At 33.4% G+C, this 23497-nt stretch overlaps 1 protein-coding gene across 3 annotated transcripts in view; it reads right to left on the reverse strand.

Moving 5' to 3' along the window:
* Positions 1 to 1583: 1583 nt before the first annotated feature.
* USP15 (ubiquitin specific peptidase 15) overlaps positions 1584 to 23497 on the reverse strand; it is a 117647-nt gene continuing 95733 nt past the window's right edge. For 2 of the 3 annotated variants that reach the window (XM_084877580.1, XM_084877581.1), the window contains 14 exons: positions 20531 to 20704; positions 20043 to 20201; positions 19739 to 19963; positions 16359 to 16442; positions 16174 to 16268; positions 15886 to 16077; positions 14918 to 15033; positions 14465 to 14737; positions 13336 to 13406; positions 12877 to 12992; positions 12133 to 12282; positions 10084 to 10187; positions 7135 to 7223; positions 1584 to 3553 (listed from right to left, as the gene is read on the reverse strand). In XM_084877580.1, coding sequence (XP_084733706.1) covers positions 3371 to 3553; positions 7135 to 7223; positions 10084 to 10187; positions 12133 to 12282; positions 12877 to 12992; positions 13336 to 13406; positions 14465 to 14737; positions 14918 to 15033; positions 15886 to 16077; positions 16174 to 16268; positions 16359 to 16442; positions 19739 to 19963; positions 20043 to 20201; positions 20531 to 20704 — 2031 coding nt within the window. In that variant the 3' untranslated portion in view covers positions 1584 to 3370. Of the gene's footprint in view, positions 3554 to 7134; positions 7224 to 10083; positions 10188 to 12132; positions 12283 to 12876; positions 12993 to 13335; positions 13407 to 14464; positions 14738 to 14917; positions 15034 to 15885; positions 16078 to 16173; positions 16269 to 16358; positions 16443 to 19738; positions 19964 to 20042; positions 20202 to 20530; positions 20705 to 20972; positions 21132 to 23497 lie in introns of those variants that run through there. The other variant, XM_084877582.1, reaches the window with a different exon arrangement.

Genomic DNA, 23497 nt, shown 5'->3' on the forward strand with positions numbered 1-23497 from the left:
CAGCGACAGTGCATTCCTCCGCCCTGGGGTGGAAGGCCTCTTACTGGTATGCCTCCCCCACCTCTTGGGTAAGCCACTGAATGAGCCCCCTCTCCCCGCAATTTCTCTTCTGGTTTCTTATGTCTTCATCTCAATGGAATTACATACTTGATGAAAAAGCACTGTGTTCATACTGTATCAATAGCTTTAGTCCTTACTGATCTTCTTTATGCCCAAATCAATGGTTTTCATATCTAGTTGCTAGGAAAGCAAGAATAAAAGGACTACTGAAACCACAGATTATAAAAGAAAGTGAGACATTTAAATAAAAGATCAGGCTACTGCTTTTTCATAGTTTAATTAAAACTAAAGTATAGGTGAAGGAAAAGTCCTAAAAATAAGGGTTGCATTTGGGAAAATATAAAAGGTACACTTAATTTAGATGAACAAGATAAGAGAGAAACTGCCATATAACATTTAAATTTAGTAAAAATGGTAATAAATGCACATAAATTGAATTTCAAAAGGGAAAGGCTAATCAATATTCCAGCTGGTATCTTTCTTATTCAAAACTCAAATACTTAGCTGAAGGTATTTTGGAAGCAAAGTTATTAGATTGAAGAAATCAGTAATGAGTATACCACATAGTTCACAAAGTACCGTCCCATAAAATACATGAGCTGATGTGAGCACTCAACTATCCTGTGAGGCTTTAACAGTGGGAGGTAGTACATACATTTGAGGAAAAATTATTGACTCCACCACATCATAATCATGTGAACTTGGGAGTATTATTTAACTGCTTTGTACCTTGGTTTCTCCATATGAAAAGTAGGATGACTGTCCCTACCTCATAGCTATTGTGGAAATGAGGAAACAGATATAACACTTTAAAATAGCCGGTCCTTGGTAAGTACTCAATAAATGCTGCTATTATTTTTACGGGTATAAAAACATACTTTGAGAGATCAAAAGACCTATGATTAGTAAAGAGCAAAGTTAGAATTATAATTCTAGAATGGATATATCCCTACTACTCTATATTACCGATGAAGATATAATTTTAGAGTATAGATTAACCTTTTGCACATTTTTTACAGTTCATCATGTCATTTGAATTTGACAAATTCCACTGAATTAATAACATCATTCCCAATGAAAAAACATACTTCTTTTAGTGGTAATAGTTAATTACAAGCATTAAAAAGAAATGGTCTCTATGGACAATTAGGGTGGAGACTGGATCTAGGGCTAGAAAATGTTAATTTTAGTTTTTTTTCAACCTCATAAAAAATGGAAATATAGTCTATTGGTTGGTAGAGAGCAGAAAGATTGCAAGCTTTGTAACTGCAGGGTTATTTGTTTACTCTCAAGACTCTAGAAGTGATTAACAGGAACACAAACACTGGTTTAATGAATGTTTACATTTAAAAAATCAACTTAAAACATGCCTTTCAACAGGAGGATACACTTTGCTCTGACGTGCTTTGCTTTCCATCTTTAACTATATGGTAACTATAAAGTCTAGCATATAATCAGTCACCTACCCATAAAATAGGGGATTTTTTAATCAAAAGATTCAAAGTAAGAAATAAAAGACTAAATAAGGCCTTGAATAGCTTTATTGAAATCTGTATAAATAAACATGCACATTTCAAATGTAAACTCAAGTGAACTCAAGTGCAGACAAAATTTTAACCTCTGTCATGCAGGAGGTTAGTTTACATTTAAAAAAAAGTAAAGAAAAGAAAAAAAAAAAGAAAGAAAAAAAGAAAGAAAGAAAAACACCCCCCTTACCCCCCAAAATTAAAAAATGAAAAACAAAACAAAAAAACAAAGCAGCTTTTAAAATACCAGGATGTAAAACCAGCTTTAATATCAAGGTATAAAGCAAAGCCATGATCAACATACCTCATTTATTTTTCCTGGTCAAATGCATTTCTTAAAACTTTTAAATGCTAACATAAATAAATAATTTACCAAAATGTGCACTCACAGAGTGAACTTTTATTTACAATACACAATTTATAATCTATTGTATTTGATTAGTTCAAGTGAAGAACATTATACTTTTTGCTTTAATAACAGTAGGACACAAAGCAATTTCTCAGGTAGTCGATATGTGAAAAGTGCCCCAGCATTTAGATTTTCTGTTAAAGGCAGTATTGTATGCCAATTTACAATACATTCTTTTCAACTAGATCAAAGGGAAAGCAGCAAATGAAAAATGTTTCAAATGTTCAAACATATTTTTGGCATCCTGGATCCTTAAATGTGGTGAACTGAAATCAAATTCATGATTTGTATGCTTTATATATTGTATAGGTTCTGACTCTGGAACATGCAAATGCCAATTCTCTTATATCAAGTTACCTTCTGAGAAAAGCTGTAAGGCTATGGTGAATTCCATCAGGAACACACAAAGAAAGTTAACAGACCTACCTTTAAAGCCAATTGTCCAATAATGATTTAAAGGCCAGTATATGAAAAAAATTTCTCATCCTAAGCTTGGTGTAATTATTACTATGGGTAGAGAATACTATCAAGTCTGTTCTTATATTACAATAATTGGGAGAGCTAAAAGTTGCCAAATTACCAAAATATGGGGTAGAGAAAAACAGACAGCAAAAATTTTAATTTGGGACCAACACCAGATTAAAAATATGCATTTTAATACTAAGCCAGTAAAAAATAATTTGAATGTCTAAGGAACAGATCCCAATAGCTGTAAAAAACACTGAGCAATGACTTCAGATGGAGCATGAGATTTAGAGCCTGTTTCCACAGTAGCAGTAAGATGATTTTAATGATACTACAAAAGGAATTAACTTTGTCAATATTGTTTCTTTTATCATGATTTGGTTTTTTAATAGGCCCACACTGATTACCAGGGACAGTTTGAAAATTTGGTTTTCCAAGGATACTACTGCAGTATTTATTCCACATTGATACTGCATGTGGCAGCCTAATGCACATGAACTAGATTATTCAAAAACTAAGTTCAGCCATAGTTTTCTTGCAGTATTATTAGAGCAAAAAATGACCAACATCCACAAATTTAACATTTGTCATCAATTAACTCACATCCAAAAAATTAAAGAAAACATAATTCATCAAAACAGCAGCAAACTTAAAAGGGATTTATTTGTGATTTCCTATATATATATTTAGCTTGTAAATACAAGACTGTAAATGTATTAAGAGACAATTTCTGTTAAAGTTTTCATTGTGTTTCACTTCAAGTACTGCACAAGTTAAAATCTGATAAAGGATTTACATTCGGTTATCTGAAACTCCCCATCTCAGACGTTTGTTTAATGTGGTGGATAACTTCATTTCAATTGATACCACCAGCAAGAAAGTCTCTCTTTTATGGCTTCTAGGACTTTCATTAGTTAGTGTGCATACAATTTTCGTTTTCTATATCATTGTCATTATCATTGCTATCTTCATCACTTTCTAATGGGATGCCTGCGGCAGCTGAAGCACCTTTAGTTTCTCGGTCAAGAGGGAAAAAGCCAGTTCCGCTGAAAGTGTCTTGCCTCTGGTAGAAGAGTACATATGCTGCTTTGGACTGTTAAAACAAGCAAAGGCTGTTAAAATGGTCATGCTTCTCAAAGGTCACATTACATATAGTAGGAATTTTTACCTGGCAGCCAATTTTGGTGATAGGGCATACATCAAATATAAAAAACACACAAGTCACATGGAAGTTACAAAAATTGATTAAATATAAGATTACTTCTACTTATAAAAATAGAATGGTCACTAGAATTTTAACCTTTTTATTCTCTTCTAAGTTAGTTGGACAGGTGAATAAATGCAACAATATAACAGATTAACCTAGTTACTCTAACATGGAAGAGAATTCTATGCTTTCTTCCCTCCTGTCTCTAAGGAGCTTCTTTCTAATACTAATCACATCATTCCATGTTTGCGGTAGAGTCCAATTTCTGTCTTAAGGCTATTGTTCCATCAACCATCACTGTGTATTCTGAAGGAGTCCTCACTTATTGAACTTCTTGACTTTAAAATCTTCCTCAGTGAGAATGGTAGTTTAATGTTTATCATTTACTTTCCTGCACACTCAATTCACTATGACCTAAGTGCTGCCTCAAACATTTTAATGAAATAGTTTTTACTTGGGTCAATAGCCTCCTATAAACAAATTAAATAAGTGCCTTTTTTAGTTCTTTTAGTCAATCTCTCTGTAGCATTTTATGCTCTACTACTACTCTTCCCTGCATATAGCCATTTTTAGCTTCTGTGATAAAACTTAGATTTTCTATCTTTATGGTTTCTTTTGACTTTTCTGTGGGCTCATTAAATCCTGTCCTTTAGAAGAAATTACGTTCTAGCCGAAGCCGGTTTGGCTCAGTGGTAGAGCATCGGTATGCGGACTGAAAGGTCCCAGGTTCGATTCCGGTCAAGGACATGTACATTGGTTGCGGGCACATCCCCGGTAGGGGGTGTGCAGGAGGCAGCTGGTCGGTGTTTCTCTCTCATCGACGTTTCTAGCTCTCTATCCCTCTCCCTTCCTCTCTGTAAAAAATCAATAAAATATATTAAAAAAAAAAGAAAAAGAAAAAAAAGAAATTACTTTCTGTCCTAAGCCCATCACTCTTTCTCAATCTGTATCTTCTCACTAGGTGGTGACTCATTCAACATATGGCTACAACTGCTACCTAAGACCCACAACTCAAGCTTATAACTTAAGCCAGTTCTTAGTTCTGAACTCTAATCCAATTAGTCCAAATACCTAAGGAGTATTCCACATAGCTATCATACAGGCACCTCAAACTTCAATGAAAATTTCCTTTCTTTAGTTCCCATTTTGGCAAATTGTAATTTTTTCCTCTTTGCACCTCTTTTCTGTATTTGTATCTTCATTTATATCTAATCTTAATCAAATTCTTTTAACTCTATCTGGTAAATCTCATAATCCCATTCTGCCTTTATCTATACACTTACTACCACTAAAGTTGACATACACTATTATATTAGTTTCAGGTGGACAATATAGTAGATTTAGAAGCTTTTACTGCTTAAATTATATGACAGCTTCCTTCTGCGGAAGGCAGAATATGGCATTTCTGCTTTTCTCAGTGCCTTTCAATCTGTCTTCTATAGTGTTTTCAGACAGATGTTAAAATGCAAATTTAATAATGTCCTATTACTTAACAATCACCTAATGCTTCCCACAGCCTTAAAAATAAATAAATAAAGGTCTAAATAAAAGAAAGTCACCCGTCTTAATCCGAGTTCCAAATTTAGTTAAATTTTGCCCCATATCCGAACAAAAATATTTTCTTTCAATAATCTGAATTATTTGCTGTTTCCCTAAATGTCATGTTCTGTCATGCTTCCTTACTTTTGTAGGTACTGTTCTTTTTGCATAGAATACTTTGTTTCTTTTGTCTAATTTACTCTTATTTGTATTTGCAGATTCAGGTTAAACACTACTTTCTCTAGGCAAACTTCCCTGCAGTGGTCCTGTCTCCTTTAACCCCAAAACACATAAGACAGCTGCCTCCTTAAATATTTATTTGAAGGCAAGATCAGAGCAGTGTTGTCAAAAAGACTTTGAAAAAGGATGTAAGCTATTTCAGGATTGAAAAGTGAGAGATATGACTTGAAATTAGAAGTCTAAATATGAACGGAAAGTATAGTCAATTTAAGCATATATACATTTTAAAAAATATTAGATGAGATCGGGCGCGTTCAGGGTGGTATGGCCGTAGACTTAAAAAATATTAGAGTTCAAGTCTGTTCTCTATTATAGCTATAAGCAATAGTACACAATATATTTATATACATATATTACATATACATAAAAACAAAACATTTGTTTTAGATAAGCAACAGTACATAATTTATATGTATACACATATAGTACATATACATAAAAATAAAACATTTGTAGGGAAACAACTCAAAATTATGTCTCACCTGTTCTTCCAATCACAGGTTAAGACCATGTCAAATAAATGGGCCCAGAATTTTATTAATTTACAAAGTTGAATAATTTAGGTTGAAGAATTTTAAAGTATTATACACTAGAACAAATGCTAGTCTCTGCTATCAAGAAATATATAATTTAAACTTAGAAAAAATGGTAAAGCAGCCAGCACTTTACACATCAACAGAAAACTTCTGTATAGAAAATATCACATGAGTAAATACTATATTTCTCAATCTTTGTAATATTGTGATCAATAAATAAAACTTATAGAAAGGCAAAATTCATAGAAAAATAAGCTTTGATCAAGCAAATCTTAACTTTCTTCTTAGAATATACAAGTTATCTTTTTATCAGTCAGTATCTGCTCTGATGGGAAGCAAAACAAATCCAATATTTGGCTCTGGCTGTAACTGATAAACTGATGGAAATGTGTCTAGATGTAGCTTCCTAATTTTTCTGCTATTTAGAAAATATTAAAGTAACAAATACATGGTTAATTTAAAAAAAATATATAAAATTTCTTTTACCTAATTATGTAATTTTGAGTTGAACTGTCATAAAGGATAAGATTTTACCTTTAAAATCATAAGTATAGTAAGGCCCTTAAAGGACTTTTCCCCCCTACTTTAACATTCTGACTTTAAGTAGTCTAGAAATGTCTGAGCCTATTTTCTAAAGAAAATTTTTTATTATAGAAAGAAGTTATTGCCGAAACCGGTTTGGCTCAGTGGATAGAGCGTTGGCCCGCGGACTGAAAGGTCCCGGGTTTGATTCCGGTCAAGGTCATGTATTGTACATTGGTTGCGGGCACATCCCCGGTGTGGGGTGTGCAGGAAGCAGCTGGTCGGTGTTTCTCTCTCATCGATGTTTCTAACTCTCTATCCCTTTCCCTTCCTCTCTGTAAAAAAATCAATAAAATAATTTTTTTAAAAAAAGTTATTATTTTCCTTAGAAAACTCCAATTTTCATGTTGAAAACTACCAGGAAAATTTTCATGTTGCAATTTGTACTTTTAAATTTGTTAGTGGGCAAATTTAGAAAACAAATTTTCACTTAGGGGACAATTTTACATTTCTTTAAATCAGAGAAGTCTCTCTTAGCTATTAGAATTGCTAGAAGACAGACTACAGTATCCCATGGGCCTTTTAAAACAGTTGTTTTCTTGATTTTCAGAAAATAAAAGACATACTTACCACAATCTGGTCTTCAGATGCAGTTGAGACACTACTGTCATCAAAGTAGTACCATTTTCCATCATCTTTATTTTTTGCAAAAGCAGTATCTAATGAAAAAACATAACCACTTCTATAACTGAAATGATATATGATTTCCTGGGGGGAATCATTAAAACTTTAAAGTCATATGAGTGAGGAACAGCTATTAAAATCATATGATAATCATCTATGTAAGGCCTGTTATACATTTAACTGATTTCATTGATTAAAAGTTTTTAGAATAATTTCCTAAAATCTACATGCCTATGATACTTTCCATAAGGTGAATTTATAACGTTTTTCATCTCAAGGACAAACAGAACAGATTTATTATTTTTTAAAAATTCACAGAGTAACAATACTAATGATAAAAAATGGTAATTAGCACTTATCATGTACCAGGCAGTGTGGCATGCACCTTTTATTCATTATTCATAAAGAAAGCATTGCCATTATTATTGTTTCAATTTCAGAGATGGAGAAAGGAACACATCTTGTCCAACAGTGTAGCTGTTAGGTAGCAGAGTTAGGATTCAAAGCCGGGTCTGTCTCTGCTTTTAAAGTTTGAAACTTTAACTATAATTTAAATTTTCTATGACAAAATTTTCCAATAATACTAGCCCACTAATTTATAGTGGTTTTTACACTAGAATAATTTTCATTCTTTAATAAAAGAGCAAGCGAAAGGTAAAAAGTGACTAATTTGCACAAGTTTCAAAGTTTTGCTTCATTTTGAAGTTAAAAAAATTGCCCCCTTTCCCATTCCATGTTTTGTATAAACCTACTTAATAAATGAGGAAACAAAGTTGCAAAATGTCCTGAAGACAACTGTCATAACATCTAAAAAGTGACACTTTATAGGCCAAAACTTCTAAATAATTCTGCCATCACGAAACAAATGCATAGTTCTTCTAAGTGGAGCCTAATGTGGGCCATAAATTTGTCAATCTGAACTTACTACTGCTACCCTCAGAATGAAAAGAAACATTGTTAGGCTCAATAAAAAGACAAAAATCTAACAATATGGTTTATAAGAGAGACAAATCCTACAAAAAGGCACACAGAGTTTTCAAATTAAATGATGGAAAGCTAGAATAACTTTTATAATTCTGAGAAAAACAAAAGAACCTCAAATCCTGGTAAAAGAAACAAAAGAGAAAGTAGAGCTATCCATTATAAACATAAATACAATTAATAATGTAAAACAACACTCAGTAGAAGTCCCAACAAATTCCTCTTAAAAACAGAAGAAACAAAAAAATGACCAGAAATAGTAATAATTTGAATACATTTGGTAAGCATAAAGAAGAACTCTATGTTTGGATAGAAAAATACCTATTTTTCAAGCACATAAACATTAAGGAACAGATCATTTATTAAGCCACATCAAAGCCTTAATAAACGCTCCTATGGATTAATATAATACAGACAATGCCTGTAACAAAATAAAATTCAGAACAAAATAAGAGTTTTATAAAAACCATGTATTTAGAAAAGCATATAGCTGAAAATATGACATTCCAAACTTAATGGGATACAGATAAAAGCAGTATTAAAAGGGAAATTTAGAACTTTTATTATAGCCTTCAAGGAGGGAGGAGTGCAGGGGAAATGAAAAGCCAAACGCATTCAACTCAAAAAGCTGGAAAAGAACAACAGAGTAAACCCAAAGTAACAAGAAGAAAAATGTACCAAAAGGAAGAGAAGAAATCAATACGATAAACACATACATGTAATAGATAGGAAAATTTAATAAACTGTAAAGCTAATTCTTTGAACAGAGTAGTAATAAGACAGACTCGAGAAGACCAATTAAAAAAAGAAAGAAAAGACAAAGGAAAAAAAGAATGAGTTATACACAACTCTTCTCAAACAAATTGGAAAACATAGGTATATTTTTGGAAAAATAGAAAATGCCACAATGTGCACTTTTTGGAAAAAGAAAACTAAACAGACTTCACAAAGCATGGCAAAAATAAAAAGTTTAAGGCTGTAAAGCCCAGGTAAGAGAATTTTTACAGGTTAATTCTTCTAGACTTACATGAATAGTTAATTTCTATACAATGCTCGCTGCTTCAGGAAACAGATAAAGTATCCCAGCTTGTTTTATTATGGTAGACATTTCATTTACACATTAATTATTACAGTGTGCAGTTCCACAGTGTAGTGGTTAGCACAAATTAATTGTAACAATCCTAAATAAAATTAGTTAACCAAATCCAACAGGCTATATTAAAAGTACTAAAAGATAAGTTGGATTTTCCAGGAATGCAAAGATGGTTCAATGAAAACTCTATCAACTAAAGTGTGTAGACTGGTACAACCATCCTGGAGAGCCATCTGGAAGTACTTGAATACTCATGACCCAACAATCTCACTTCTGGATATGTAGCTCAAAGAAATTCTTACAGAGGGGAGCATAAACAATAATGTTTATCAGTGTTATGGTGGTAGAATGTTAAAGGCAATTTGAATATCCATCATGAAGTAAATAGAGAGGTAAAATATGATACATGTAAGCTATGAGTGTTTAGGAGCAATGGACTACATGGACATTTCTTATGTTAAGAAAAAAAGATGAGACTTATAGCACAGTACCAATTATGTAATTTAATAATGATGCATGATCTATAGGAGCACATACATTAAACACATTAGAGAGGGAAGGGAAAGGAGAATGGGGAAGGATAGTAAACCTGAAAAGATAAGTATAGAAGTATGAACTGAGTATGAATAAATCAATCATCTATCTGATGTAAAAAAAACACTCAAAAGCAGATTTGTTCACTAATCAATATTATTGAACAATTACTACATGTAAGACACACCTCATATTTCCTCCCTAAGGAATAATAAATATCTCAAGGAAAAAAAATCTGGAGTTATCAAACATCATGATTTTAGCAGAAAAGTAAACTGTCAACTTACAGTGTCCTCCTCCCATCCCTCCATAGTGGTTGGAAACAGCAATCAAATTATAGCGGCAAGGACCTGCATTTGGATTAATTAGGAATTCCGACATATCCAAGTCACTGTTTTAAAGATAGATCAAATTAGTCTTATGTTCTCCCTACATGTAATGAATTCTGTTCTCCTCTGTCAAGTGTTGTTTGACATATATTATCTCTAAAATAATTACTAGGAGACAAATAACTTTATAAAGCAAATCATGTATATACTCCTGAGATTTGAATGTTTTGGCAAAAATTTTCTTAGGGGTTGAGAATTTAAAAATTCTCCAGGGATCATTGTTATTCAGATTAATGTTTTTATGCTAATACATTTCATTTTTGGCACTAAGAAAAGTATTCACTGCTATTTACTTACCATCGGAGTCCTTTTTGTTTTTTGTATTTTTAAAGTCATTTGAAGAAATGAATTATTTAAAGAAAAATAAAGGGAGAGCAAAAAACAACTTTCTTGGAAATATTACAATAATTTTAATATATCTAACCCCCAACATTTAGTCTACATTTCCTGGTTCTGATAACTTGTATATCCCAAATGGTCAACATTCTGTTGAGATGTAATCAGCTATTTATTATCTGCCAATCACGAAACTGAAATGTGACCATGTTACAGCTTACCCATTACTTCTAGTTACACTTTTTGTACGCGCCTCATTGAAAAACAATAATGATTCTAAACTTCTTTCTCTAATAGGTTCTAGATTATCATTACTTCTGGTTATGCTTGTACTTATATAGTCAAAATGCCATATTCTTGAAAACTTTGATGGATTATAATTTTGTAATAGAGAAAATTACCATTTCTTTGTTCTATAATTGCAAAACATTTTCAATTTTATTTATTGGTATTATTTTTAATCCTCACCTGAGAATATGTATACATTGATTTTTGAGAAAGAGGAAGAAAGAAGTGAGGGAGACGAGAGGTAGAGAGAGACAAGAGTGGAGAAGGGAAAAAAGGAGGGGGAGAAAGACAGAGAGAGAGAAAGAGAGGGAGAGAGACGAAGGGAGAGAAAGACAGACAGACATCGATGTGAGAAACATTGATTGGTTGCTTCCTGTGCACTGTGTTTGCACTTGCTAACTGGTTATAAACCTGAAAACTGGATATGTGCGTTGATAAGGAATCAAATGTGAGACCTTTCAGTGAATGAGATGATGCTCCAACCAGCTGAACCACATCAGCCAGGGTGACATTTTAAATTTATAATCACCAATTAGAATAAGCAATCCACAGAATGTTTTTAATACTCTATTATTTATTTCCTTCCAATCATCTTTATATACTTGCCTTAAACATTTGTCTAGTAATTAACTATACCAAGTAAATTTGGTGTAGAAATATCATGGAATGCATAAAAATACTATTAATGTTCTTTAGCAAAATGGAAAAGTAAGAAGTTCTTTGTTGCATAATTTTGTTTGATAAAGTCCTTCCTGAACTACATGAATGAGATACTATATTCCCCTTTGTCCTTATGAATTCTTAATTATATTCAGTGAAAGCTTAAAAAGAGAGGACTACAAAGATGCTATATCTCCAAACCACTTCATACTTTTCCACGAATATGATATCATACTCTGAACAATATAATAAGAAAACTGAAGGTGGTTGACCCAATAACACTACTGTATTATCCTTCTAAACAATTTCATTATTGTTTTTATATATTACTTTAATTTTTAAAAAAAAGGATATTTAGGAATAATTGATGATTGATTCCTAGGAAAACAAAATCACCAAGGTCACATGAGTATCTTAGATTTATAAATAGGGACAATGAGTCCATAATAATGTAAAACAGAATGAGTTTTATATTTTTTTCTTTCTAAATATATTTTTTTGTTCTCTGAAAAAATCTCTAAAGTAGGAATAAAAATTGTTATTGTTATGAACTGTTAGAACTACTCGAAAATACACTAAAAAACTGAGACTGTGTCCAGTGCTACCTGATGCTTAAAAAAGTTAGAGCTAGTCTGATGTTTATGAAGCATAATCAAAACTTACGTGATAGGAAAATCAACTAAGGTATCCAACTTGTCTCTCATGTATCGACTATAAGAAAATCGCTTGAGATGTACCACAAGTACTGGAGGCAGGGACCATAAATCTAGTTTCTTTGTGGCTTGCTGATGTTCTTTACAATTTGGGCAATACCTAAAAATGAAGGGAAACACTTAAAGCTTGATAGAGGCAATTAAAACAATATATATTTAAAAAGTTCAAAAAGTTCTATTTTTTTTTTTTTTAGTGAGCAGTTATTGTATGCCTAATATACACCAGACTGAATTCCCCTTTTTATTTTTATATTCAATATATATTCCAAATAGATTTAACTACTATGAACTAATATGTAAATAAGTATTCAAATAAATGATGAAGGATAGGTTATTTACATTTCAGTATGCCAACTCTGCTGAGACAGAGGTATTAGAAAAATCTAAAAATTTCTGGGCTATGATGAAATTAATAATATCACAAAACATATTACAATTTTTCTAAAACAGTTTCTCTCAAAATGGCAGCACTGCTAAAAATTCTCAAGAAAAAGTAACTATTATGAAAAATATAATAATGGAATTAAAGCTTAACAATATACTATTTTTAAAGATATTTCCATACCTCTTAATAAAATAATGTAATATAAATAAATGCTTATTTAAAATCTCAAAGGGAATTTAGTTATCATGTTTCTAACTTGATGTATAAAACTTAAAAAATTAGAAATAACTATTTAACTTTGTTTCTTACCAGGGATCTTCAGCACCTAGCTTTTCTTTTGTTGTAAAAAGCTCAATACAATCTTTTAATTTCACAAAGGGTTTTTTAGGCGGTTTATATTCCACACTTTCATGTTTTTCAAAATCCTAAAGAGAAGTATTTCTTGAGTTAAGAGAACAAATGAGACAAAACTCATTTTAGTGATACCATATTACTATGAATAGTAATGAAAAACTCGCAAACTTCCTCAAAAGAATCATAAAGCTTATTTCAGCTGAGATTTACACCACACTTCTAAATAAGTTCTATATACACACCTAAAAACAATTAAGTATAAACAGAAAGCATGTTTAAAATCAATAAATATTTTCTAGTACATAACCAACCAATTTATACTGGCAAAATAAATGCATTTGGTAGAAGCAAAAGAATGCAATAAAACAGTGTGATCAAGATGGAAAATATGAAAAAGTAAGAGTGATGACTTACCTCAGCGGCATTTTCATCGAAATATCTTTTTTTCAAATCAGGATCCCAATCCAAAGCAAGAAAAGATCTTTCTAAGGTAGAAAACATATATATATATATTTTTAAATTTAATATGTCTTAATGATAAAATCAATGTGTTTTAATGTTAAGACATATAGGAGAATAAACATCCTTTTTACTTTGATTAGGTGATCAGGGCAAATCACTGTTTCTAAGTCATTATAGTATATTAGGAATTAAAAAACCAAAACAAAACTTAAGCATAAGTTCAACCTCTATTTAATAAACATTAATATTTATTTTAGCACTAGAGGACTGGTGAACGAAATTCAGGCACGGGTGTGTGTGTGTGTGTGTGTGTGTGTTTTCTTTAGCCCAGTCTGTGCCCTCGGATATCTCTGTTGCAATCGGGATGCTATATGCACTAATGACCATACTTTTCATACAGATGAAAGGCATCTTGCTGTTGTATGGGCAGCTACATATTTTTGCTCTGATTATAAAAAGTAGCACATAACATGATCCTCTGAGGCAGTAGTACCATTTCTCCATCTTATGGGTGAAAAAACGGAAGCAGAGAGAAGTAATTGGCTTTGTCACAAAGTTATAAGTGTCAGAATCAGGGCTGACCACAATATGTGCAAGCCAGAGTCCATACATGTCATTGCTGCATCATCCTGTTTTTTCATGTCAGAGTAGCCTTACCAGGTTTTAATTTTTAAATCTAAGAGACCGTTCCCAATATATAGGCTAGGGTCCCTAGGCCTGGCTGGCAATCAGGGCAGATCTATGGGGCGACTGGTGGCGGGGTGTGTGTGTGTGTGTGTGTGTGTGTGTGTGTGTGTGTGTGTGTGTGGTCCCTTGCTGGCACCTGCCTTGGCTGGCGGCCTGGCGCTGCCCACTTGCTGGCCCCACCCCTCGCCACCACTGGTCACCTCTCTCTGTGGTAGATTTGCGTATTAAGGTTTTATTACATAAGTTACTTAGAAATTAAGGCTTTTCATTTAAGATTTTAGATAGCTAAGTAAATATCAAAATTAATGTGTTGAATTTTATAGTTTCCATCTAAAAAAATAACATGCTTTTTGCTAAAGTTTATTATTCAAGCCATTTTTTCACAAATACTTACCATCTAGCCTAAGCTGCCTATCATCAAATCTTATATGCCTAGTATCATCTTTGATGTAGTTGGTATCAGTATTGCCTAAGTTGTTAAACTGGAATGTAAACAATCGTTTTTTGTGTCCTGTGAGTTGACCTTTGCAAGTATCTTCGGTACATAATCCATTTTCAGAATCATTATCTCCTCCAACTGAATCTTCAGACTGACTATTTTCATTCTCAGAGGGAAGTTCTTGATCTTGGCTTGATTCATCATCTGGCTCATCAGTTTCCATTTCACCTAATTTTAGATATTAGAAATCTTTAAATAAATTCAATGTTGCATTTAAAAATTATTAACACTAACATTATGTTTCCTAGGCTTGCTGATATCTTTTAGTTCCTTAATCCCCATCCTCTTGACTTTTCTGAGGCAATAATCCAAGTGAAGAGTTTTCACAAGTTAGTAGGAAAGTCTTACTTGGTGAGCCTTCTTCATGTATACCATTTGGGCCATTCCCATTAATATTTTGGTCCTTACAGCAATGTAGGGATCCTTCACTGTCTTCAGTTTCAGTAGATATTTTGACATATCGGCTTAAATAAAATCAGAAATTCAAACAAGTTCAGTCCTATAAAGGTAAAAACTTAAACTTTTTCTATTCCAATAAAATAAAACTTTTAAAGGCAATAACTGGAATTCAACTCAAGATAAAGTTCCATATGTGCAACTGACTAATCATTTGTTTTGGCTGTCTTCATAAAAAGTTAATTTGTTCTTCTTGGGTTTTAACATATTCTTATGTTAAAAGTGTGTGGTAAATAATTTCTCCACTTAAAAATTCTCAGTTAGGTTAAGTATATATATTATTGCTAAGATCATTTATAGATGTGTAACATGATCTTTATGTATGGGTTATGAGACCACAATGATTAAAATAAATATTTAAGAATACTAAATATGTCAGCAATAAAGGACAAAAAAGAGGGATCAAATGACATTCTTGATTACCTTAAAATTCAATTCAAGGTTTTAGGAAGACAAAGAGTGTTTGCCTTACAATACTACCAACCATGACAGTTTATCCTTTTAAATAAAACTATTTATTTGTATGATTTCTTGAACTAGCAGTGTGTATAAAGAGTTGAAACATCTGACATTCGTTATGATTGTAGAATGTATATACATGATACATTTTTATTATTTTCTTCCAACTATTAACATTTGGTGAAAATGGCTAAAAGAATTCATGCTTTTTGGGTGTGAAATTACCTCAGTAATGTTTTACGTGAACAAAGAAACTGGATTAGGCTATACTTTGATTTTTAAATTGTTACCTAGCTAAACAAACTAGAGATAATACAGACTTATCAAATGTACTATGCACCTTTACCTTCTCTAGCTATTTTATATTTTATCTTCCAAATGCAGAATTATCTGAGACTTACCACATTCTCAAAAGTAGGAGATTATAGAGTTTATCTTCAGTATTGTTTCGAGGTACAGCCATAAGGAAAGGCTGACCAAAAAGTGAAGAACCAGTATGGTGGGTATAACTTGAGTGTCTAAACTTTTCTCGGAGGCAAACAGGAATAACCACATGCTCTGTATCTTCTGTCCTATTAATGTTAATTTCAAACCTATAAAGACAAAGCTGAAAATAAAATCTGAAAACTTTTATTACTCTTTTGAATGTTGTCTCAAATGATATTTTGCAAAATGAATTTTATACTTACACATAAATATCATCCCGCTCCATAATACTACTAAGATTTTCATCCATTGTGAATATTCTGTGAAATCTATGATTGTATATATCAGTAACTATCATCTAAAAAAAAAAAAATTTCTATTGAGCTGGTTTTACAACACTGCAAAAATAAACTCCAATTAACATTCTTCAAACCTAGAACCATCTTACCTTATCTGCAGGTACTCCTGATAAAACAGACAATGCTGTACAAAGATCAAGTATGTTTCCAATTTTGGGGACAATCACTTTGTACTAAGAAACAAGAAAAATTTTAATGAAGTTATTACTTTGCAAAAAATATTCAATAAATAAGACCAATGTCATATTTGCTTCCTCACCTTCTCTTGGCATTTGGCTCACAGTGTCTCCAATATAACATCATCCTAAGTGACAATATCCATATGATATCTTAAAACTCTTAATAGGGTACTGTCTAACCATAATTACTTGTCAAACTGGAAACTCATTCTTGGCCTATTCTGAATTTCCCCCCAGTTTAACTAGCTCCCTAATTTCAGACCCTTCCATCCAGATTTTACATGATTCCTCACTTCAACTCCTCCATTTCAAAACCTTTAGTTATTTGTTGCCATTTTATTCATATTTAAAAAAAAAATCTTCTTCTTCTTCCTCTTCTTACAGAATGCCTTTCAGCATGTCATATAATACTGGTTTGGAAGTAATGAACTCATTTAGCTTTTTCTTGTCTGTGAAGCTCTCTATCTAACCTTCAGTTTTAAATGATAGCTTTTGCTGGGTAAACTTAACTTGATGGTAGGTCCTTAACTTTGAATATTTTTTGCCACTCCTTCTGGCCTGTAAAGTTTCTAGTTAAGAAATCAGCTGACAGCCCGGACCGGTTTGGCTCAGTGGATAGAGCGTCGGCCTGGGGACTGAAAGGTCCCGGTTCGATTTCGGTCAAGGGCATGTACCTTGGTTGCGGGCGCATCCCCAGTAGGGGGTGTGCAGGAGGCAGCTGATCGATGATTCTCTCTCATCGATGTTTCTAACTCTCTATCACTCTCTCTTCCTCTCTGTGAAAAATCAATAAAATATATTAAAAAAAAAAAAAAAAGAAAAGAAATCAGCTGACAGATACATGGTCATTCCCTTGTAGGTAATTAACTGCTTTTCTCTTATTGCTTTTAAGATTCTTTGTCTTTAGCCCCTGACATTTTAATTATGATGTGTCTTGGTGTGGTCCTCTTTGGGTTCCTCTTGTTTGGGACTCTGTGCTTCCTGAACTTCTATTTCTTCCACCAGGTAGAGGAAGTTTTCTGTCATTATTTCTTCAAATAGGTTTTCAGTATCTTGCTCTTTCTTCTTCTGGCACTCACAAAATGCAGATGTTGGTACGCTTTAAGTTGCTCCAGAGGCTCTTTACACTATCTTCATATTTTTAGATACTTTTTTTCTTTTTGTTCTTCTGGTTGGGTTTTTTATTCTTCATATTTTATTTTTTATTTATTTTATTAAAAAATATATTTTATTGATTTTTCACAGAGAGGAAGGGAGAGAGATAGAGAGCTAGAAACATCGATGAGAGAAACATCAATCAGCTGCCTCCTGCACACCCCCCACTGGGTACGTGCCAACAACCAAGGTACATGCCCTTGACCGGAATCGAAACGGGGACCTTTCAGTCCACAGGCTGACGCTCTATCCACTGAGCCAAACTGGTTTTGGCCTTCCTCATATTTTAAATCGTTGACTTGATTATCAGAATCTTCTACTCTACTGTTGAATCCCTGTATATTATTTTTTCTTTCAGTCAGTGTATGTTTAATTTCTGACTGGTCCTTTACTTTTTTTTTTTTTTTTTTTTTTTTTTTTTGGAGGTTTCTAGAATATTTTTGAGTAATCTAATAACCATGGTTTTGAACTCTATATCCAGTATTTTGGCTTCTTCCATTTCTTTCATTTGTGACGTTTGTCTCAGCATTTTGGCTGCTTTCCTGTGTTTGTTTCTATGTATTGGATAGGGCTATTTTTTCTAGAATTGGTAGAGTGGCCTTGTATAGTAGATGTTCTATAGGGCCCAGTGGATTAGCCAGTCACCTGAGCTGGGAGCTCTAGGTGCACCCCTTTGTCGGCTGTGAGCATAGTCTTATTGTACTTGAGACTTGTTGGTGTCACTGGGAGGAAATGACCTCCAGGCCAATTGGCTATGAGGACCAGCTGTGACTATAGTGGGAGAGCTGCTGTGCAGGAGACACCCCTATAGAGCAAGACTTGCTTCAGTGGGGCTTTGGTGCTCACCGAGTCTGCCCCTTGAGAGTGTGGCTTATGGATGTGTAGAGTTGTAATCTGGTATGGACTGACACTGAACACTGGCTCTTGGGTTGCCAGGGAGGTTCAAAGTCAGCCATTGTCTGGGGCCACCCACCAGGAGTTACAAAGAGATCTGCAGACTCCTCCTCTTTGTATCAGGTTTGGAAGTACGCAGATGAGGCCCAGATATGAAGCAAGGAAGGTTGGTGTTGGTGCAAGATAGGGGCATTTTATTGATAGGTTTGGGACCCCCGGACCCAGCTGCAGCTTGTTTGAGAGATTTTAGCCTGAGCAAGGACAGACTATTCATATGTAAAAGCTGCTACACGCAGCTTGGGTGGGATTGTAAATTGGATGAGGCAGGGTCTTAGAGAATCACCAGGTCGGAGCAAACAGAAATTGCTGCAACCAGGAAGGTCCCAGCAGAGGAACAATGAAATCTGGGAGCACCTCGTCTTGGAGAAAGCTGCCCTCAAGTTCCTGCTCCGATGCTAGGCAATCCAATTCCTCCTCATCCTGGTGCTGGAGCTCAGAGGAAGTGGGACCTTGTAAGTTCAGTTCATGGTGCCAGCCTTTTAAGAGGAACAGTTGGGTCTCCAGCAGCCTCAGTGTCACTGAGCCCCAATTAGCACTGTTTTACAGTCCATAATTCTTACTGCTCATAGGGACTTTCCCCCCCCCAGATCTGGGATGCTGGGGTAGGAGTCTGGTGTGGGATTGGGTCCACTTGCTCCTTCAGGTGACCTCCTCAGAGATTATCTCCCTTCTGATTAAAAAAGCAGCACACATGGGTGCTGGACCAGCTCATTCCTCACTTCTGCACCTCATACCAGTCTCAGTGTACTTTCTTTTTTACTTCTCTAGTTGTAGGTCTTCCATTCAGCCAACTTTCCAGCAGTTCTGAATAAAGATTGTTCTGTATTTTAGTTGTAACTTTGATGTGGTTGTGGGACTGGGCAAGTACAGGACTTTACCTATGCTGCCATCTTCCCCCTCTCCTATACTACTACTACTTATTTTTTTTTTTCTAGTTCCCTGGTTACACTTTCCTTTAATGTCCTTTGATAAGAAAAAGCCTTTGAGAATTTTGTTTTTGTATGACAAATAATGATACTATGCTTTCAAGTTTATAAAAAGTTGTACTAATTTTTAAAATATTTAGTTTATAAAATCTTACATAAACAAACTTATTATTAAATTGTTCTTGAGGCATAAGAACTTAAATACTAATTTTTAATAAAAATAACAAATGCAAAAAAAAAAAAATCATTACTTACTTGCATAGGTTTGGTAAGTGGATCCATTCTAACTAAATAAACTTCCAAGGTACGTTCTTTTTTCATGGGCAATGGAAGTGTCAAGTAACAAAAAGGATCAAATGTTACTGAAATCTTATCACACTTAGGACAAACTAGAGTTGATTTGAAAAGGCCATGAAATATATCTACTATGATAGAATCATTTCTTTTTAAATGGTTTTCCCAGGCTTCTTCAGCAACTACCTATAAGAAAAACAAACACATATTACACAGAGATATTATATTATTAAAAGAATGGTGACAATACCATAATTAAATTTACCTTATCTGCCCTTCCATCAGCATCTTTTAATTGTATATATGGTTTTTTCCTAATTCTATTCAAATCCTCATGTAGTCCATCTAACAGGAAAGCTAATAGTTCTTGACAGTCCTGCTGCTGGTATCCAGAGAACTGTGGTGCAAAACGTCCTACCTGTGTCTGTAAGAAAAGCGAAATTATAAAATCAGTTCTAGGGACAAGATTGATTAAAAAAATACATAGCTAATTTTTATTATTCATGGATTTCTATTTGTAAATTCATCCACTTGCAAAAATTTATTTAAACCCAAATCATCTATGGACACGTTTTTTTTAATCATTTGCAAATATGATAATTACACATAGAAATACATATCTAATATTCTTTACCTATTTATGGTGCTGTGTCCCTTTGCAAGGGTACAAACCATTGTAATAGGTATGAGAACCAATTTTTGTCCTCTAGGAGTGGGGATAACCCTCATTGAAAATGTATCTACTATACTAACCTTAAAAGCTCTTGGTGTGACATAGCTAAATTTTCCAGACCACATTTGCTTGATCAATTCAGCATAAGATTTAGCTATTTCACCTCTCATTCCTAAGGGATTGTCAAAATTCAGTTCTTCTTGATACTTGTCATTGAGGAAATACTCAGTAAGCGGAGGTGTGTTGCTCAAACACTGCAAAGAATAAAATATATTCTCAAGTTAAAGTGACCACACGTTAAACATATTAAACATGAAGAAAGAAACAAATTGATTTGCCACAACATATAGAGAAAATTTTAAATGATGGCTTCTTGCACCAATAAATAACTGGTTAAATAAACACTCAAAATATGCACTCAAATATTCATTTCCCAAATTTCAAATCGATTACTTGTAATAAGTGATAATGCTAATATTTGTTGCTGTTAAATCTGCATTAATTTTAACCACAGCAAACTACCTTGTTAACTGGGAGGGTAGCTCAGACTTTTCTTTCCTTCTTTTACTTGATTGGTAGATATTATGGCTTGTCTACTCATCCCAGGCACCTGCAAATTAGCCTGAGTAGGTAAAAACTGAGATAGAGTGCAAGCACAAAATTAACTTAAAATAGTATTTACTGATTTCATTGTCAATTCCTTATCATGAAAGAGCAGGCTTTAAATTTTTCATTTGATCAGACATTTTTAACTAGAATAATACTGATTAAATGAGTCTGAAAAAAAAAAAGCTTTAGTTATTTGAACTCTGGTTAAGTGTGTTTTTACTTCTTCAAAGTCTTCTTCAATATCGTAACAATCAAATTTTCTTGTATGGCAAGGATAAAAATATGAATAAGTTACTTCTCTATTTTCTATTTTGAATTAAATAGTCCAGGATTTAAAATAAAAAGTACAATTTTCCCACAATATTTTATCTCAAGATGGAATAATTTTAAGCTGATAATACCATATAATATGAACCCACTATAACTTTATTGATTAGAGGCCTAGAGTCATTAAGAATATATAATGAATGACATAGACATAGTCATATAGGTAACTTTTTTTTTCTGAAGGAAGATATTTTTCTTGGAGGAAAGTGGCAAAGTGCTTTAAGTGGAGCTGGTGGTATGTAAAGTAGTGGAAACCCACTCTTTAAAAAAAAAAAAAAAAATATATATATATATAAAATTGATTTTTTATAGAGAGGGAGAGGGAGAGAGAGTTAGATACATCGATGAGAGAAAAACATCAATCAGCTGTCTCCTGCACCCCTCCGCCCCACTAGGGATGTGCCCACAACCAAGGTACATGCTCTTGACCAGAATGGATCCCGGGACCCTTGAGTCCACAGGCCGATGCTCTATCCACTGAGCCAAACTGGCTAGGGCTAGAAATCCACTCTTATGAGAACTTAGATTTATATGAATAGAAATAAAAGTTTTTCAAAGCTTGCTCACCATCCATTTGGGTTAACTTAAGTAGTCTTGATAGCTATGAAAGGTCCAGACTACTGGATTCATGGTAATAACCTGGATGCTATAATCTATGACTATATATATGTACTGTTTGGCTAAAACCCCAATATTAGACATATTCAATAAAAAAAAATAAGTTATGATATTCTACTTTGTGGTTTCAATTATAAATCAAATTATGTTTACTTAAGTAACCATAAAAATAAAGTTAATACTACCAAATTGGTAGTCTAGACCCCATGTCAAGGCAAAAGGAGTGACTGCCTATAAGAATTTGTTATATTAATTCTTAGGCAATTAAAACCATACAAACAGTTAAAAAATATTTGGGGTTGGCTATATAAGCTTTAGAATCATTAATATGCATTTTCAGCAGATTTTTTTTTTATATGAGCAAAAAGATAGAGGTAGGTTACAATACAAGAGGCAATTAGGGAAAGGATCCCTTTCTACCTTTCTGCTTAACTCCTTTTAAATCTCAACCTTACACACCTTCTGAGTTTCATTTTCTCCTTTCCTTTTGATGGTCCTTTTAATTATAAACCAAGCACTGGAGTTAGGGTGAGGCAACCAAGATTATACCATGGGTATACAGAGCAAAGCCATCACTTAGTATCATCTGAGTTAGTATAAATAGAATCAACACTAGTCATTGAGGCAAAGGGGAAGTCAGACAACATTTCTAGCAATTATCAATTAGTTTTCAATTCCTTATATCTGATCACAACTCAGGGTTGTACTAAGAATATTCCACTACTGTCTGTAGTACAGTTATACAAAGAACCTAATTTGTGGCTTTATGAAACACCTCAAATAACCAAGTTGTGCAAACATAAATTTTTGAATATTGTTTGTACTTAATTATTCACATATATTCTTATCTTCCAAACATAACTGAAATTTTCTTAGTTTACTAATAGCATCAGAGTCATCTTCTATACATGTTCCTTGCTATACATTCTTTAACAGCAACTTCAGATTAAAGTCTTAGATCTATAAAAGAGTCTATCTTTTACCCACCCATGTAGCCTCATCCCTTACCAATACCTTTTTTTAAAAAACTCCATCCAGCCTTACTTGATTACTTGTGGTTCTGTGACCTCCTTGAACTCTCTTTAAGTTTGCAACATTACTCCAGCTATGTAAAATGTTCCTTCTTTGCCTTACTTCTAATAACCATCAAGATTCAAAAATCATGCCCAACTGGATTGAGGATCGACCTATCAACCAGGAGGTGACAGTTCAATTCCCAGTTAGGGCACATGTCTGGGTTGTGGGCTCGATGCCCAGTGTGGGGCATGCAGGAGGCAAGCAATCAGTGATTCTGTCTCATCATTGATGTTTCTATCTTTCTCTCCCTCTCCTTTTCTCTCTGAAATTAATAAAAGTATATTTTAAAAAAAGATTCAGGAATCCTGTCTGGAAAGTCTTCCCTGACTTCCTTACATTGTTTCCTCATAGATGTTTCCACAGTGCTTAGCACTCACTTTTATTACTTCACTTATTTTATGACATATTATACCTTT

Source organism: Pipistrellus hanaki, assembly GCF_964339955.1.
Source record: "Pipistrellus hanaki genome assembly, chromosome: 3".
Classification (NCBI taxonomy): domain Eukaryota; kingdom Metazoa; phylum Chordata; class Mammalia; order Chiroptera; family Vespertilionidae; genus Pipistrellus; species Pipistrellus hanaki.